Here is a 19,287-nt window from a genome sequence, read left to right as displayed (position 1 = left end):
GATTGTGCAACAACTGCAGCCTGTTTATTGCCAATCAAGTTTTAGATTTAGGTGACGTAGTGAAGATCAGCAACTGATGCAGAGAAGAAATGTAACATTTAAGGAGGTAGGATTACAGACAAGTAAAATTTTATATGTAGGCTAGCTGCAGATTTTTTTTTTTGGGCGGGGCGGGGGCGGGGCGTTCCTGTAAGTGTTTTTCCTTAAGCACACTATGACAATGAATTTAATTATTCTTCAGTTAGAAACCTCTTGATTGAATTCTTAAGGTTCTCATGCTCTACTTATTGTACTCACTGCTCAACATTTGGATCCTATACTCGGTGCTAGAAATATTCTTTGCTTTGCTGTTAAAATTATGCTTCTGACCTTTGTACTGTCATCCCTGTGTATAAAAATGCTATCCTCTTTTTAAGTTTATGATAGCGTCTCTTATAGCATTTCTTATATCTTTTTATACTCATATTTCTTCTAAGTTTTGAAATTTTCTGGTGCATTATGTGTATTGAACTTTAATCACTCCATTTAGGGGATTTACTGATGTTTTGGTACTTTTATAGTTGTTTGAGGATGAGAATGATGATGCCTATAGTTTGTATCCTTTTCTGTGGACATACTATTATGGAATTGGTATACCCTTCTCACCTGATGCTTAGTTTATGAGGAACGTAGACCTTCTCTTGAATTTCTAGTGACTCAGCTCCTTCCTCTCTGAATTTTCATATCCCATTTTTCAATGATCCTGCTCCAATAATGGTTATAGTACAGATCATTAGCATTACTGCCCTTTCTAAAACTGATGAAACACTAAACTAGGTAAGGCCCTCCCTTTAGCATTCTGCATTATCTCTACCATGTGTTGATAGTTGCTTTTTGACTGTTTTTAATCTTTGTCCTGGCAATGGCCTTTTATGGCACATATCCAATCATGCCCATAATAAATGTCTGTTCTTAGAACTTGTGTTGCTGAGCTCAAATGTAAACCAAAATGTCTCTCATTTTTTCTTTTGGTTGATCATGTCAAGGTAGAGCTTTTCTTTCTCTGCATGGTTTACTTTTTGAAAATTTGGTTTACTGGTGTAAATTGAATGTTGGCCTGGTAAGTCAGGCAGAAATGGCCAAACAGCAGCTGGTCCACGCGTTATTGTGACTTATAAAGCACATTGGAAGACCAAAGAGGGTATTGGTACTTATTAGACTATTAGCCGATTGGATGGCTTTTTTTTGGCTTCTATTGGCAAGTGGGTGTGGATTAATTTTCGTACTGCAATGTCACTATTTTGATGACAACTTTCTTGGAACCTTGCCAAAAGTTGGATGACTTTGACCATAACCATCGCTTATAATCCAAAATTCAATCCGTAAATTGTAAGACTCTGATCAGCATTTCTTTCCTTTTATGGACGTCAAAGAATTGTCCTTGGTTTTCAAGAAGAAGAATGGTAATCTGAATGTAATGTTCGGCGCTGAAATTTATGTTGGGTTCCGAGGATTGACGTCTTCATGTTGTCGCAAAGAAATATATAGATCATGTTACATAATATGAATTTAAATTTGAGATTCAAATGATGCATATGCGACATATATCTAAAATTTTCAGTGTAAAAAGATTACAATCACTGTATTGTCAGTACATAAAAAGTTAATCTATGTATCATGTGTCGTCTCGCATCAACTGACTTTTACAAGTAGTTACAAGCTTATGAAATTTCATTCTTAACAATTTAATCTGTAGCATTTACAGAGTGGTGTGGTCTTGGTGAGAAACGAGATGAAATTTATATATTGCATACATTATGGTGTTCATGCATTAGACAATTTTAATCAAAGGAAAAAAGAGAAACCAATTCTTGTTTCTTTTTTTTGGTTGGGGGCGGGGGGGATAGGAACTAGAAAGAAGTCCTGTTAGATTGACAAGCTTGTTAATAACTGAATGAGTAATTCAATGCAGTAATCTAGAAATTCATCCTGGCCAACCCTCAAGCAAGTCTAAAACTTGGCTAAAATTCATTCTTTCTGCAGTTGAAAAGCTAAAGACATCCAGCCCACACCAATGTAAAGAAAAGAAAATTAAAGAAATTGATCAAATTTCGAAATTCATCACCGATCACCTAGAATCTTGAATTCTTGGTAGGTTGATTTTCGCTGAAATTAAACTCCCTCAAAAGATTGGGGAGAAAGATGACCTTGGACTTTCCCATGCCTTGAGTACAAAGAGCCCAAAATGGTACTCATGGGCCATTAGGTGTCGAAACTTGCGTTGTCCCTCTTGCGCAAGAAATGGCCAAGTCTTTCTCTGTTGAACCCTGAAAAATATTTGGAAATGAAAAAATTTACTTGCCTTGGTAATCTGTAAATTCCATTTATGTTTTCTCTTCCAGACAGTTAAAAGCTGAATGCAACTTTGGGTCTTAGGGCAGAGAAAGTTTGAGGTCTACAATCAATCTGTGCTGCTTACTGCTTAGAGCCAACTGCCCATGTTTTTTCTTTTCTTTTTTTTGAGCAATGGTTGGCAATATTGTTGCTGCTACTACTGCTACTTTTTGGCATTCTTTGACGTTGGTAAACCGAATCACCATGCCTCTCATTGAAAATATCAAAATGGCTCTTGTTTTTTTCTTGTTTGTTCAACATGAATGTATCTCTCAACCAACAAGTTGAAAAATGAAGCACAAAATACAAGGATGTTGATGTCAAACTTTATGCCTTTGCTGTTTTGCAACTTGGTTAATAATTTGGGGGTATCTAGGGAATTTAACCCTATATATATATATATATATATATGTATATATAATAGTATGAGAGAGATGAGATTTAAAAAGCGAGGAGGAGGAGAAGGGAGATTTGAATATGGACCTCAACTTGCGTTTAACCTTTTTTACAGTGCAACATACGCTTCAGGACTAGCCTCAACCTTGAGGGGTAAATTTTTTTTTTTTCAATAGGTAACCGGGAGATTTGAATCCAAGACTTTTAATTCATGAAACCTCAGCCTTAGCAACTAAATCTTGAGGGATAAATTCATTCATTAACTCTTAAATGATACCTTGAGTAATTATCAGGATGCCTCTAATAAATTGCATTTTGAGTTTATGTTCTTTAAACTACATTAGGTGGTATTATTGAGACTCTTAAAATACAATTGCCCTTTGAGCAGCCATTTAATATTAACATGAAATGGTAGAAAAAGGAAACCAATAGTAGGCGCATAACATGTATATAATTAAATTATCAAATAAATGTTTGGTTATCATGTAATTCATATGGTTAGATTAGATATATGTAATGTTGAGTAAATAAAATTTAAGTAAATCTTATGTACACTGATGATATATACACTATCACGATTGGATATACGACACATATGTAAAATTTGAGTTTCAAATTCAAATTCAAATTCGGATTATGTATCATGCATCTAATGGTGAAAATGTATACACTATCAGTGTATAGGAGATTAATACATAAGATTTATGAGAAAGAAAGTAAAAACAACATCGTCTGACATATTTTACATCACCATTCCATTGTAAAAATAGTGAAGACAGCTCCAAAAAACTGAAACAATTTTGGGGTGCAAATGTAGGGCTAAAAGGAATAATATCAAAATTCAGAGGGGCAAGAGTAGGACAATACCAAAACTAATCTTAAATTTTACAGATAGGTTATTTTAGAGCACAAATAAATCGAAGCTGAGAGGAACGTGGCTCCTCCCCCTGCTGTCACGGCTGAATGGAACCCCCATGTGTGATTACAGTGTTCAACCCTCCCTTCTGCTTATTTTTGCCTCCCTACTTTTCTATGAACAAGCTTAAACTCTTGTGAAGTCAAAATATCACCAGTGCGAGGAGGACCCATACATTTTCTCGTGCTTTCCTTTCATTTTCTGGCTTCATATATATGGATAAGTATCCATGCAAGCGTGCAACTTTTCTCTCTGGATGACCATTGGTTTCTACCTGACACAGAACCATAAAAGCAGATAGACTTTTTGGGTGCCGGAAAATCACTTCTTGTGACTTGTGGTCCTTCAACCATTTTTTTTTGGTAATTAAAAATTTAAAAGGAATTTAGTGTTTCTTTTAGCCAATTTGGTCCTCTTAGCCAAAGTCCAGCTAAATCCAATTTAGGTACTTCTGGAAATGAGTTGCCAGTTATTCCAATTGGATCTTTTTCAGTGGATAACAACTAGACCTACAACGCATTGGGGCACAATGAATCATTTGTCTGAGAAGACCATAATCTGAATAAATTTTGTGATATAATAATAATAATAAAAAAATCACAAGCGCACAATTAGCCTCTGTGAACATCCAAATGAGTGGAGGGATGAGTTAGGTGATACGTGAGAAGAAGGGAACGTAAGAAAAGCATTTTCTGTGTGCAAGTGTGATTTTTTTTCTCTATAATATGATTGATATCCCCACAATTGGTCTGGCAGTGAAATCTTTGGGCTAATAATTGGTTATGCCTCTAATTTCTTTATATTAGATTGCTCATTAAGAATGGCTCAATTGTGGAATAAATGGAGATAATGGTTTATTTAATTTGAAGGACATGGCTAGTTTCTATTATCCCTCCTCTATTGGTGCCCTCCAAAAAAAATAATAATAAAAATTTTATCTAACTGAATTTTTCCTAAAAATTGGCTTAAATGTCCGAATAAAAGTTTAAGTGCTAATTTTTTTTCCTTAAAAAAATAAGCAAATTTGCCTTTCTGGTCCTATCAAATCAAGTGGTTCTTGAATTGAATTAATTGTTCGACCTGTCCACCGTCACCTGCTAGCTAGGACCGGCCTTATCAGCAATGGTGATATATCCCCACTGGAAAGCCAGCTCTGCATTGGCAAAACGAAAAAGGCTACTTTACAACTTGGACCCTAAAAGGGGATTGGAAAAAAACAAAAAGCATAAATTATTTCTTTTTTCAGAAAGTGAACAAGATAGATTAGGAATTGAGTGCCAACTGCAATCACTACGGCGGTCAACGGTTCATACTGGTTGGACTAACGCTGTCCAAATTTAGACTGTCAACAGCGTCAAGTTTGAAATTTTAATACTGTTCCATTTTTAAAATCTGTGTTTAACCGTGTATATTGCGCCAAACGGATGTGGTCTAACGTTGAGCCATAATGTGTAGTCAATTTCAGAATATAAATGAGTCGAGCTGAATCAAATTGTGTTTACATGTTTGCTTGAAGAGATTTTGATCTTGAACTCAAAGATTTGATCTCAAATTCGAATTCAAGTCGAATTTGAATAGTTTAATGAATTTGAATTCGAGTTTTACACCTGAGTTCTGAAAAGTTCTTTGAGTTAAATCAAACTTTATATATATATATATATATATATATATACATACACATATGGATTTATTATATTCAAGGGATAATTTCAGAAGCCTCCTTTGAAGTTTTTGAAAATATCACTTAGTACTCTCAAACTTTAAAAAATCTCACTTGACTTCTTTGCTTAAAAACTTTTTTTTTTGTAACATTTGAAATCCACTTCAAAATATAATATTAAAAAACTCATTTTGTGAGAGGGAATACAATTTTATTCCAAATTTGCCCTTTTCTTGTGATTTCTTAATTGTTATAATACACCAAATTTATTACTTAACTTTTATAAATTGATCGATATAGTTCTTTGATGAATTTGTTATATTTAATAGTGCTACATGTCTATTGTATATAATATTTAAAATTATATAAAACAACATTTATATCACATAACCTCGATTAAAAGCTTGAATGGATTTCATTAAAGAAAATTCAATTGAACTTAAGCAAACTAAAACTAGAGTGAGTAAATTTTGAGTCGATTCGTTTGCATCTCTATTCTCAATATTGGCACCGAATATCTATGGGTGGCCATGAAGAATTAAAGCTTAGGCCACGAAGAATATACTTTGTCCCCTAATCTTTTCTATACTTGTATCAAAAGTTTAAAAGATTTCCGCCAAGCAAGAGGTCAATATGACAAGCCATGAAAAGATGCGAAAAGGATGAATTCTTGTCATGAAGAAAGACTGCCAAGTAGTGGTTTTCAACATTCATCAAGCAAAACTGAAGGATGGGATTGGACAAATGCAACGACTTTTCTCATCCATAAATTCGTTAATTAAATTTTGGTTAACCCTCCTTGTCCCTTGGCTTCGCTTTTCTCATGGCCACCAGTTTTTGATTCCGTCCCACAAGCAAGCACTTAATACTATGTGAATTGACGTAAAATCAAACGAGGCAAAGATTCTTTGACAGCCTAGCCTATTGTAGATTATCGAATAGCTTCATAACCTCAACGCGCACCGACCCCATCAATAATAAGGAGGTTTTTCGGTGCATTTTGTTATGTAGTGTTTGGATAGAATATTATTTGAGATATTAATTAAAATAAATATTATAATATTTTTTATAATATGATGTGTATGAAAAAAAATAATTAAAAATATAAAAAAATTGGTTAAAAAATGTGTTGATAATGCAAGCCAAATATTATTTAGAAAAAAATTCAGATTTCTGTATTTTATCATGTTTTTGTTTTACTAATTACTTTTTTAATCTATATGTCACATTACAAAAAGTATTAGAATAAACAAGAATTTTTTTCTTGATTGTAATCATATGGTACAAAAAGTGACTTAAAAAATAAAAAATAGTTAAAAAGATACTGAAGAATATTAAATTTATAAAAAGATGACTATCTGAATTGAAAAATAAGAAAATAAGTGCAATATTTCATATCCGTAAGTTAAACAGTAAATGAAAAATTTGTTATAAAAAAATGATTAAAAATATAAAAATGTTGGTTAAAATATGTGTTGATAATGCAAGCCAAATATTATTTAGCAAAAATTTCAGATTTTTGTATTTTATCATGTTTTTGTTTTACTAATTACTTTTTTAATCTACATGTCACATTACAAAAAGTATTAGAATAAACAAGAATTTTTTTCTTGATTGTAATCATATGGTACAAAAAGTGACTTAAAAAATAAAAGATAGTTAAAAAGATACTGAAGAATATTAAATTTATAAAAAGATGACTATCTGAATTGAAAAATAAGAAAATAAGTGCAATATTTCATATCCGTAAGTTAAACAGTAAATGAAAAATTTGTTATAAAAAAATGATTAAAAATATAAAAATGTTGGTTAAAATATGTGTTGATAATGCAAGCCAAATATTATTTAGCAAAAATTTCAGATTTTTGTATTTTATCATGTTTTTGTTTTACTAATTACTTTTTTAATCTACATGTCACATTACAAAAAGTATTAGAATAAACAAGAATTTTTTTCTTGATTGTAATCATATGGTACAAAAAGTGACTTAAAAAATAAAAGATAGTTAAAAAGATACTGAAGAATATTAAATTTATAAAAAGATGACTATCTGAATTGAAAAATAAGAAAATAAGTGCAATATTTCATATCCGTAAGTTAAACAGTAAATGAAAAATTTGTTATAAAAAAATGATTAAAAATATAAAAATGTTGGTTAAAATATGTGTTGATAATGCAAGCCAAATATTATTTAGCAAAAATTTCAGATTTTTGTATTTTATCATGTTTTTGTTTTACTAATTACTTTTTTAATCTACATGTCACATTACAAAAAGTATTAGAATAAACAAGAATTTTTTTCTTGATTGTAATCATATGGTACAAAAAGTGACTTAAAAAATAAAAGATAGTTAAAAAGATACTGAAGAATATTAAATTTATAAAAAGATGACTATCTGAATTGAAAAATAAGAAAATAAATGCAATATTTCATATCCGTAAGTTAATCAGTAAATGAAAATTTGTTACTACTCTTTTTCTTTTCTTCATTTTGTTGTGATACATAAAACAGGATTTGTGATAGATTAATGCATACAAATTATACTACTATTAACAAATTCTCCTACATCCCTCCATTAGAATTTAGAATGTCTGTAGAGAGTTAACTGCACGCGCAGGCTGATGGAGGTGTGAATGAGTATTGAACAGTAATCTTAAATTGTCAAGTTGGCAAGTTGCATCAGCACTAAAAAGTTGCATCAGCACTAAAACGCCTTCTGGCCTACCCGAAATGGGGCCATCACTTTCTTCGGACTTGCTTGTCATTATGTTATGTGGTTACTGCTGACTAGTTAGTGCTTCTCACGTGGTCGTCTTCCTCCTCCAATGTGTGATCAGAATTAGAGTCCAGGGTTCCATCAATGCATGGATGGACTTTAATGTGCATGATGCACATACACATAGGAGTATGTTTCACCATAATCAGCTGTCTCATCTCTTTTGGTATGAAGATTTGAAAACCTCATCACCTTAGCTAGATTTCGGCATTTGATGTCACATTAAAGAGAAAATCAAAGTTACAAGGACGTGCAAATCACTAAGCCTTAGGTTTAGATCATGGCCTTACTTGGATTGCCACTTCTTGGAGAAATCTTTTTTTTTTTCACTTTTTTTTTGTGAATATTCCGTCAACACAATTTACAATCACATTTTTTTTTAATCTCAATTATATCATACTCTCAGAAATGCTATAGTAGTTTTTTTTTTTAAAAAAAAAACTCTCCAGAAAATGCAATCCAATCAGGCTATTACTTTCCTTGAAAATACCTCACCCATTTATATCTATTTAAAAATAATTACATATTTAAATTCAATTTTTGATGAATATTAAGGGGATAAATTTGAATTTTTTAAATAATTTAGTCATAATAAAATATCGTTATTTTTTATCAAATAAAATATCGTTATTTTTTTGTCAAATAACGATATTTTATTTGACAAAAAATGCAAAAAAAAATTTAAAAAAGTAGAATTTCAAGCAGGTCACGAAATGACAATTGGGTATAATCATACCCATTAATTAAATGGATATAAATGAATTGACCCATTATTAAATGGGTATAAATCGGTTGGCACCTCTAGATGATTGACTTATTTATACCCATCATTCAATTATGATCCGTCTATACCGGTCTAAATCACCCATTTTGACACTTCTAGATGGTAGTAACACTTTCTGCCGGATGAGGAAAATATGCACTTTACCTATCTTAGAAAAGTCAAACTATTAGATATTTAAATATGCCAAAGAAAGTTAAGGTAATGACTAAATACTTTTGTCTTCGTCGTGTCAACTAGAAAAAATAATACTACTTTGGAAATTACATAAAGGATACAATGGCGAAGGTGTAAAATGTGGCACTAAATCAAGCGTCCTGATGCACCAGCAGATCAAAATGATTTTTGCGTCGAAGCATATGCATTCATAATCAAGATGACTCCTTGTTTGTCAACACAAAGAAAAACGAGTTTGGTAATTGCAGTTGTTACTGAACAAAATATTAGACATTCCTCTGCACCCAAAGGAAACAGGTTAGGGAATTAATTATCATTATACTTAATTTCTTTAAACTAAATTGTCAATTATTGCATGTCAAGTCAAATATGAATTCAAAATAGGAAGAAACTAGTTACTAAATTTTGGGATTAAATGAAACTATTTTTTAAAATTTAGAGGGGAAATAGAATTTCTGATTTTTGAAAACAAAATTAAAATTTTTATTAATATTTTTTCAAAGCTGTTAGAAAGTATAATCACTGTCAATTCAAGGGCAAAGTGGATCTTTTTTGGTTTCGGGAACGTATAGTGATAAACATTTCAAGAGTTCATGGGAGAAAAGTGTTATTAAACCCTAAAGTATTCCATAATTGAAATACTTCTATCTTTTTCTCTATCATACCAAAACTAGCATATATTAGATGTATAATTAAAATTTCACATAATCATATACATACATACATACATACATACATCTTCCATGTACTACAAAAATGTAGGACACATCCATCCAATCCATGAATCAATAGAATATTCAAGAAAATGGTTTGACATAGCAAGTGCTCAGGAGCTGTGGGGATATACTTAATGCAGTACTGAAGTTCTGTTTTTCACTATCCATAACTAATTAACAGCATACACCTTTATATGAAAAGCTGTTGTTGAAGAAGGAATTGCCCCCACCACCATATCTTCTTCATCCATTCCTGCTCAAGAAAATGATACTTCATTACCATCCTCAAGTTCTGTATATGCATGCACATATTCGAGCTTGGCTTTTCCATGGAAAGAAAATGGCTCAGTTTTCTGGTGATTATTTTAACTGATTATAGATTCTAATGTTGAACAATCAATTTTTTTTTGACGTGCTCTTTTATTTTTGTACTCAAATTATAGATTTTTTAATAAATAAAAAATTAAAATTCATAATCAACTAAAGAACAATTTTTACTGGTGTTAATTATTCTCTACAATCACTTCTCATGATCAGAGTTTACAAAATTTAAAGCAAACGAGAACAAGATGGATATATATCCACAAGAGGAACAAGATTGCTTTTTCACCATACGTGCCAAAAAAATAGTAATGCACCACAAGCGGATCAATAATATAATGGTTCACACCTTATTTAAAGCGTTGTGCAAGAAGTCATTAGTGGTCAGCATTAAATGATTACTTGAGTCTGGACAAGAGAATTGCTCATTTATTTAAAATTATTGAGCATTAGCAAGCTGATAAGAACTGAATCATTGGCAAACCACTGCTTTTTTATTTGTTTAATTATATGAGTACTTCTTTAGGAAGAGTTTTTTTAAACATAAGGTAGAGAGTAGGTGGCCAGTTTTGAGAGAGAGAGAGAGAGAAAAAAAAAAGATTGTAATGGTCATCGGAAAATATGCTCCTATTTTCAGTCGCCCGTTGAAGTGGAGGAAAAAAATCCACTGCCCAAAAAGTGCACTAAAATTGTTATTAGTGCTAACATTTCTTTCTGAATTCAAGCGGCTTTTAAAAAGTCAAAATATTTTTGCATTTGTTTATATCAGCCAGCATCATCTGCGGCCAAATTAATACAGGAAGTATAAGCAGGTAAGTCACTAAATACTAAGACCTGGCCTCGAAAAATTATGAGCTACGGGAATGGGACTTTAGGACCTAATAAGCTCTAAATTCCAAATAAGCATATGTATAACATAATTACTATTGGGAAGAAAAAAGAAGTAAGAAAAGACTAAGAATCTTTTACGTCGGGTCTAAAAATTGGATCACTACAAGAAATTTAGACTTTTTGTGATTTGTCAAAAAGTTGCAAGTCACAAATGTGATTGGATAGCAAATTATCTCAAATAATATTTCACTTGCATCATAAACACATTTCCCAATTTACCTTTTTATATTTTCAACTATCTTTTTATCTCACATACATCACATCATAAAAAGTGTTACAGTAATTATTCTAAATAATACTTCAAATAATAATCTATCCAAACAAATGTATAGTTCCTAAGTTACTAATAATAGAAATGACATTCATTTATGAGTCATGATTAATTTCGTGACTTGTAAATGAGGGTCATCGATTATATAGTCATAATTGATCTTGTGACTTGAAAGATGAATTATGACGGTATAAATAGTGACCTTCATTTACAAGTCACAGGATCAATTGTAACTTGTAAACTAATGTTACATATATTATTTGTGACTTAAGACCATATATTTTGTGACTTAAAACCAACTTATTGCTTCATGTCATAAAAAGAGTTTTTTGTGACTTACATTTATCTGATGAGTCGTCTAAATTTCTTATAGATTGTTGTATCTTTTATTCCCATAAAACTGAACGAGGAATAACTAGCTAACGCACCATACTTCGCAGTTTCACTTCTTCCATAATTTGTTTTCTGAACAATATTTAGAATTGATTCTCTTCTATTTTCCAAAACACACAAATTCAGAAAGCAACAAACTGGCATTATAACTAATACCTTGTATATTAGGAATAAATTAACACAAACACATTATCGTGTTTGTCAGATCCATGAGTATGGTTAATCGTCGCGAATTGGTTTGAAAGAGAAAGAAAAGGCGTTTCATATATAAATGTAAGGACTCGAGAGCTACTAACTTAAATTTTGTGTTCAAGCCTGTATTCCAATTGGTATATTGGACTTCTTTAGTGTATTCTTTGAAGTTTTCTCCCTAACATTTCTCTTTTCACTGACCAGGAGATCTAGCAAGCCATTCAATTTAGAATGGCTAAAATTTAAGTTGAAGGTCTTTGAACTAAGGATTTTTTTTCCAATTATATGAAAATTGTACGTTGGATGCACAAACTATTTCCAATAAGAGTTGCCCTTTCATTGTGATTCGCGTAATGCGCAAACTATTCTAACATAGAATAGCTGACCAAACAAATGGCAGTTCAACCGACTTAAATATGACTACATAATTATACAGCCTAGGGACAAACATTGCCAGCCTATACGATGATTTTTTCAGTGATATTCACATGTGATCACCAATTTTCTTTTGCTGTATCCTCTGAACCCTCCATCATATGAGCTACAGTCGGTCCATATTGCATCATCTCTCCAGCTCTTTTGACCCCACCGAATTTGAACACTTGGTTTTTTTTTTCTTTGGTGAACCAATTTGAACACTTGCTTTGATTATACGTAATATGCCATCACAAATTAGCTGTCTAAGTGATTATGATCTGAAGGTACGAATCATTTGATTAGAATTTATCTCACGAAAAGATACCGCAAAATTTGGTCTGCATTGCAGGGAGATTTAATCAACAGGGAATGGAAAAAGTTAAAACCCCAAATCATTTATTGTAGTAGATCACCATGCGAGAGTCCATATTGGGCAGTATTCCTTAAAATGGAAGAAATATATGATTTGCTGAGAACTTGCCAGAAGCAGCAATCTTGGCTCTTCGCAAACCCTAGGGTTTCTTGATCTTCACCTTACTCAACGTATTTGCCACTTCACACACACACACACACACAACCCCAAATCATCATCACATACCACCATATCATCATATGCTGCTAGAGGGAAAAAAAAATTGTACTTTGCACATTCCCTCAATTGAAGATAGATTCTTGAATTCCCATTGGCTTATGATCCAGTCAACTTTCTCCTTCCTGAGGTGCACATGACCACATATGAGGGCAAGGACAGGACAGGCACTAATAGTAGTTTTTGAGAGTACAACAATACCTTTTGGCTTTTACAGAAGCCTCCAAACTATCACTGCCATCCTTCAGCCCAACTTTGCTTTTTGGCTTCTAAATTCTGAGTTGGATTTTCTTTCTTTAGGGATCACTTTCCTCTTTCGGCTTTGCAGAGCAAAAGTGGATTCTTATTCCTTCGTAGTTTTCCTTCAGATGATACCCTATTGATACCTATATATACCGACTCTTTTACTCATGGCTCTATTATTAATTTCAGGATGTAAATATCTGTTTGTAGATCGAGAATTCAGGAAAGAATATAATAGTAGTAACAGAAACATCCTTATCAAGTAAACTCGGATAAATATGGTAAGAATCTTTACTCCTTCCACCTGTAGTCCTACCTTCCATCAAGAAAACCTCATCCAATATCTGAATAAGTTATAGGCCGTCGCGCAAGCCATTTGCATAATGCTGCTAAACATTACTATGTCAGAGGTTTCGTTGCCAAAATCAACAAGATTGCACATAAATTGCCCACGTAATATTTTAGACAGGACCATATTATATGCTAGTTTATGCAAACGTAATATATATCCCAAAATTTGGCTTAGGTTTAAAAAAAAAAGTAAGCAGTCTAAACACTAAAACAAAAAAAAAAAAATTGCCTGCATTTTGTTGCTTATGTATGATAAGGGTAGCTAGTGTACATCCTTGTAGCTGCCACATTTAGGATTCGGCCAAAGCTCAAAGTTTCAAGTAGGCTTACCAAGAGAAGTCGACAAAGAGTCAAAAGAGTAAAGCTACAAATAGGCAAAAGAAAGAAAAAAAAGAAGAAGCAAAACAGCAATGTTTGAGGGAGAGGGACAATGTACTTGGAAAATTAATACATGGTCAGAGATATTTTTATTTTTTTTAGCAAAATACCTAACGGTTCTTTGTTTCCACAAATTCATGGTGAGAATTCAATGGTCCCCTTCTCGTCAATAACTTTCAAGCCTAAGGTACTCCCCTCATGAAGTAGGTTTCTTATCTAAGACCACCTTTAATGTCCATTCATTCACAATGTGCACACGATATTGTAATTCACGATGCGAACCTTAGCAACTTTAAAAGTTTAGTTGCAAGATGGAAAAGTATGTATGTTGATGGCCAGAAATTTTCCGGAATAAATAAAAATAAAAATCCCAAGTACATTCACCTAGGAGAATTTCAAGAAATCCAAATTATTTTTTCCCAAAAAATAGATCAACTGAAAAATCGTCTTAAAAATTACACAAAATAAACACGTAGAACATTTCTATACTCCTAAAGAAAATCTTAAAATGCCATCACGTTCCATAGTTCATTGATCATTCCATTCTTGGTTGAATCAAAAGGTGTTTTACAATTTTGTGATCCCCACCAAATTTTTGAGCCAAAAACACAAACTCCAAATTTCTTTTTCCTAATAAAAAAGAAATAAACTCAAGATCCCACAAGAGAAATACAGAAGAAAAAAAAGGAGAAAACTAAAAAAAAAAAAAAAACCAACCCATTTTCATTTTTCCATTTCTTCTTGGACTTTTTCTTGGCATTCTTGAGAAATATTCACATGGGCCAAAAACATTCACCTCATGACCTCAACTCACTTCCACCACCACTGATCCCACCACCGGTTTGATGATGATCACGTGACATAGCTTCAGTCGCCGACGCCAACTTCTGAAGATTCAGCCTCACAACCGTATCAGCAAACAGACGCGTGTCCTCCTCCGTGTTCCCCTCCGGCACGTCAACGATATACGATTCCAAAACGACGGTCCAGATCCTCCCGTCACGGTCAAACTCATGGACAGTCGTCACCGACTTGTAGTTCCTCAACCGATGTTCGCCGCCAATAATACTGAACCCGGTGACGTGTCGGTCGTCGTCCAGCATATCCAGCCTCTCCGTACTGGTTGCAGCCGGTAATCCGGAGATGACGTTGACGTCCCTCGTGTCGCCGACCGCCATTCTGAAATCTTCTCTGACGCTGCAGCTCTTGATGAAGTGTTTATAGGTCTGAGGCTTGTCGAAGCGGCGCACCACGGACCAGACGTAGCGGAGCGGCGCTTGGATGCGCTGCGCGAGTAGGGATGAGCAGTGACCTGAGTTGACTCGGTAGCTGTGGAACTCGGTCACCACGTGCTTGAGTGAGTCGAACTCGTCTTGGGTTAGTCCGTGTGGGACTGTTAGATGATGGGTTGTGTTTATTTCCAGGGCTTCTGCTGCTTCTTGCTGTTGATCTTCTTCTTGGTGCTGGCTAGATGAGGCTTCAGTTTCTTGCTTGTCCATTCCTGGGGAAAGAGAAGTAAGAGGAGAGAGAGGGAGAGAGGGGGCCTGAGAGGCTGAGAGAGAGACAGACAGAGCTGAGGGGGATTGGGGGGAGTTTATTTGTTGGCATCTTCGGAGGGGGAATACAGGACAATGTAGGGATAATATAGGGATTTTACTTATCAATTTGTTTAAGTTTTTTTGTTTTGGGGGTGTGGGGGCTTGGTTGAAATGGGAAATTGTGGAGTGGGGTTTTTGGGGTGATTCATGGAGTGGAAGGAGTATGGGAATATAAAAAGGAAATATGGGATTTTTTTATGGGAAGGAGTTGGAAAGTAGTGCCAAGTGACTTGCAAGTGGGGAGGACAGGGAGGGGTTGATGGGTCCCTATGATGATATGTAATGGTTTACAATCCAATGGAAATGGATATTTGGTTCTACTTCCACACAGTGTTTAAGGCTTTTGAAAAGTTGAGGGACGAGAAAAAGGATTTTTTAAAGGTTAAGGGACCATCTTAACAATTGTCTTTTGTACCTATGCAGTCAACATCAATGGTACCTGCTTCAGAAAAGAACAAATGATAAGAGTATAAACTCTTACGATTAGATGCATTGATATACGTAAAATTTGGACTTCAAATTATGTGTCATATATCTAATAATAAAAGAGTATACACTGTTAGTATATAGAAAATTATAATTTATTATAATTTCAGCATAGCAACATTTTCATAGCCTGCATTCTTATCATCTTTTTTTTTATACGTGACATTTCCATTAACTTTATTTAACACTAAATTATGATAGTGTAAAAGATTATGTGCAAAAAAGGTTTGGATTCATAATACATATACAAATTTTTTTTTTGTGAATGAAAATGATATATCAAGACTTGTGTAAAAATCTTATATGCTAATTGTGTTGAAAACAAATGGAAAAAATGTTTAAGCTAAGCTATTGATATGTCATAAATCTTGCCCTATTTGAAATTCTAATTTAGTGAATAAAAAAAGAAAATACAAGAAAACAAAAAGATGTGAGGAAAAATGATATAGAAAATAAGGAAAAAAGGAGATAGGAAAAAAATTGAGAAACAATAAGAGTTTGGGGATATTTGTATAGTATAAGTGCACACTTTCAGGGGAAATTCCATGGAATACTTTTTAGTTTTCAAACAAATTCTCTTGGTATAATAGTCTTACAAATCTAGGGATAATTTCAGAAATCTTCGTTGAAGTTTTGGACAATTTTGTTAATATTACACTTACTTTCCTTAATTTGAGTTCAAATGAAACAAAATCTGCCAATTTATCCAAAAAAATTCCCATAAAAGCTATGCTATAAAGTATTGTCTTTTGAAATTATCCTTGCATATACTCATAAATTCAATTGAACTCATAAAAGAACTTGAAAAATGCAATAAACAAGAGAAAAAGTTGATCTTAAAAAATTAATCATAAAAAGGTGATGAGGTAAATCGTCATTTATTTGACACATTTTCAAGTTATTTTTGCAATTCAATTTGTTATATCAATTTTCTATATGCCATGGAAGGGTAATTTGTTGGTGGGTCCCCCTTAAATTGCTTTCGAGTCGCTCTTTCGGTTAACTCCTATGTTTGTTCTAATTGAGTGGGTGTGTGTGTTTCTTTCCGTTGTTGAAAAAAATGGAAGGGTAATTTGTTGTCTTTTAGTATTTCATGTGAGTTATGGGGTTGGTATTGTTATATCAAAACTGAAATAAGAGAGGTAGATGTAATATCAAAACCTGCAAGGAACCAAAAGGAATTGTCAGAAAGAGAAGATTATGATTTTTTTTAGAGGTTTATTAAATTATGTCTTGAATCTATCAAGATTAGCTTTTTCTCGTCCTTTTGATCTTTTGTTTAGATTGAATAAGATGGAAAACAAGTTAACAACTATGACCTTTTGGAGTTAAGCGGGTTTGAAGTCTAAGACATGTGAGAGAAAGCAGTTTTCTAGATTTTTTGTAAAAAAATTACTGTAACAATTTGATATATGTGAGATAAAAAGGTGATTGTAAAATATGTTCACGAAAAACGTACCAATTTTTCTTTGAAAAATTACTTTCCAAAAAAAGCAAGTAATTTTACCATTTTGTGGCTGAAAGTGACATTTTGAACGAAACCCTTGAGATAAGAACGAAATAAGTGGCAAAATTGAATGATCCAAGCGCAATTTTTTCGATATAAAAGAATGTTTTTGTCTTTTCATGTTCAGCATGCAAATCAAATTCTAATTTCTGAGTATCACCAATAATTCTTCACTACACCTAGATATTCAACTTACAAGGTCGCACACTTTTGCCTGGAAATGGACATAACGGTGGGCTTTCTTGAACAAAAATTTGGTTAATTTTTACTAATATTTTTCATGGGAACTAATATTTTTTTGCCCTCAGGGGCTTGGTCTGGTGGTTGAGGGTGCTGAAGATGGGGCTTCAGGTCCCTGGTTCGAACCTTGCTGCCAGCAAGTTGTTGAGGGTGGTGAATAGTCTGCGGGGTCCACTCCCTGCGGGACACACCTAAAAAAAAAAAAAAAAAAAAAAACACAACAGTCTTTTGTGAGAAATTAAACTCTGTAACACATATCATCACATCAGAATTAATACATTTCACTTTCATATCAAACAATATGAAAAAACAAATGTTCGGTTGCTTCCAAATCAATCACTTTCATATTTCACTTGATAACTGGATACAAAATTAATTAAGCTTGATTGATACTCTATCTTCAGCTTAAGTAACTGAATATAAAATTAATTAAGTTTGATTGAGACTCTATTGTTCAGCTTAAGTAAGATTGTAGCATACAACATGAAATATTGATTGGAGTTTGATGAACATCTCATAGCTTATTTGTTCTTTTTTGGTTGAAAAGTATCGACTAAACAGCCCGTTATCCACCCTAGATACAGGCATACCAAAGTCATTTACTGCACCCCCCCCCCCCCCCCCAAAAAAAAAAAAAGGATCACAAATATCAAGGGTATATTTCCTAAAAAACATTAAAGGTTTATTAGTTATAATCTCCACCTAAACTCCATGAATTTGTCCTTGGATCCAACATCAGAGTTCCACATAGGAAACACAAGATAAAAGAACATGGAACAAGAATCTAACGAAACCATGAACCCCTTGAAAAAAGCAAGAAAAAGTAAAGAATCTGTAATAGTTGGGGGAAGAATTATCCCTTTATCGTGATTTGAATTAGTATTAGTTCCTTTATATACCGGTGGAGTAACTGAGTCAAGTTTTGCACTTTTGCCATCTTCATTCATTTATATACAAGTGGAAATGGCAAACACAAGCCATAAATTGCTCCCTTATTAGCAAAAAGACATCACTTTTGCAACAGAGAGCCAACTAAAAAAGCTGTCGACAAAGCAGGCGAGCTAGATTCTTTTACTGATGACGAATAATAAGCCCTTCTTTGCTGATGCTTTTGCAAGCTTTTGCCATCTTTTCCCATGGAGCATATAAGAAAAAGACAAGAGAATAGACATATAAATGACTCAATGCGGTGCGGACTTTAAAATGTTTTTAACCAACATATTTATGCGGTAAATGTGCAACTGTCCTTTCTCGATCTCTTCTCAGCACTTCGGAAGTGATTGGATCTTCCTCATCGCTCAAACCGACGGCTAGAGTTGTGGCAAATATGGTTTGTATGGCCATGTATACTATGCAAGTAAAGTTGATAAAACACTAAAATTAGCCATTATGTGTAAGAACGGACACACTGAAATTGCAATTAGGATTGGCAATTTGGTTGCTGACTAACTAATCAAGGATGGGTTAGATTAAACTTCTTTTTCTTGGTTTAAAAAAACATCTTCTTTGCCCCTAAATTTTATCAACTCTGATTATCTACTCGAGAGAAGGTGCTAATAGATACTGCTCAAGTCTCAAATTTCATCCTTAGTAAAGTGGGGACTAGTGGGGAAG

The 19,287-nt window shown here is 33.2% G+C and overlaps 1 protein-coding gene across 1 annotated transcript; it reads right to left on the bottom strand.

The window, feature by feature from the left end:
* Positions 1-14,340: 14,340 nt before the first annotated feature.
* LOC113781006 (abscisic acid receptor PYR1-like) lies at positions 14,341-15,414 on the bottom strand. Its single transcript, XM_027326826.1, has one exon. The coding sequence runs from the start codon at positions 15,339-15,341 to the stop codon at positions 14,640-14,642; it is 702 nt and encodes a 233-aa protein (XP_027182627.1). The 5' UTR covers positions 15,342-15,414; the 3' UTR covers positions 14,341-14,639.
* Between the last annotated feature and the right edge of the window lie 3,873 nt (positions 15,415-19,287).

Source organism: Coffea eugenioides, chromosome 8, assembly GCF_003713205.1.
Source record: "Coffea eugenioides isolate CCC68of chromosome 8, Ceug_1.0, whole genome shotgun sequence".
NCBI lineage: Eukaryota > Viridiplantae > Streptophyta > Magnoliopsida > Gentianales > Rubiaceae > Coffea > Coffea eugenioides.
The sequence above is the reverse complement of the archived record's forward strand: the minus strand, read 5'-3'. Positions and strand labels throughout refer to the sequence as shown.

Coding starts and splice junctions, on each gene's coding strand:
- LOC113781006 (XM_027326826.1), bottom strand. CDS start 15,341: ATGGACAAGCAAGAAACTGAAGCCTCATCTAGCCAGCACCAAGAAGAA.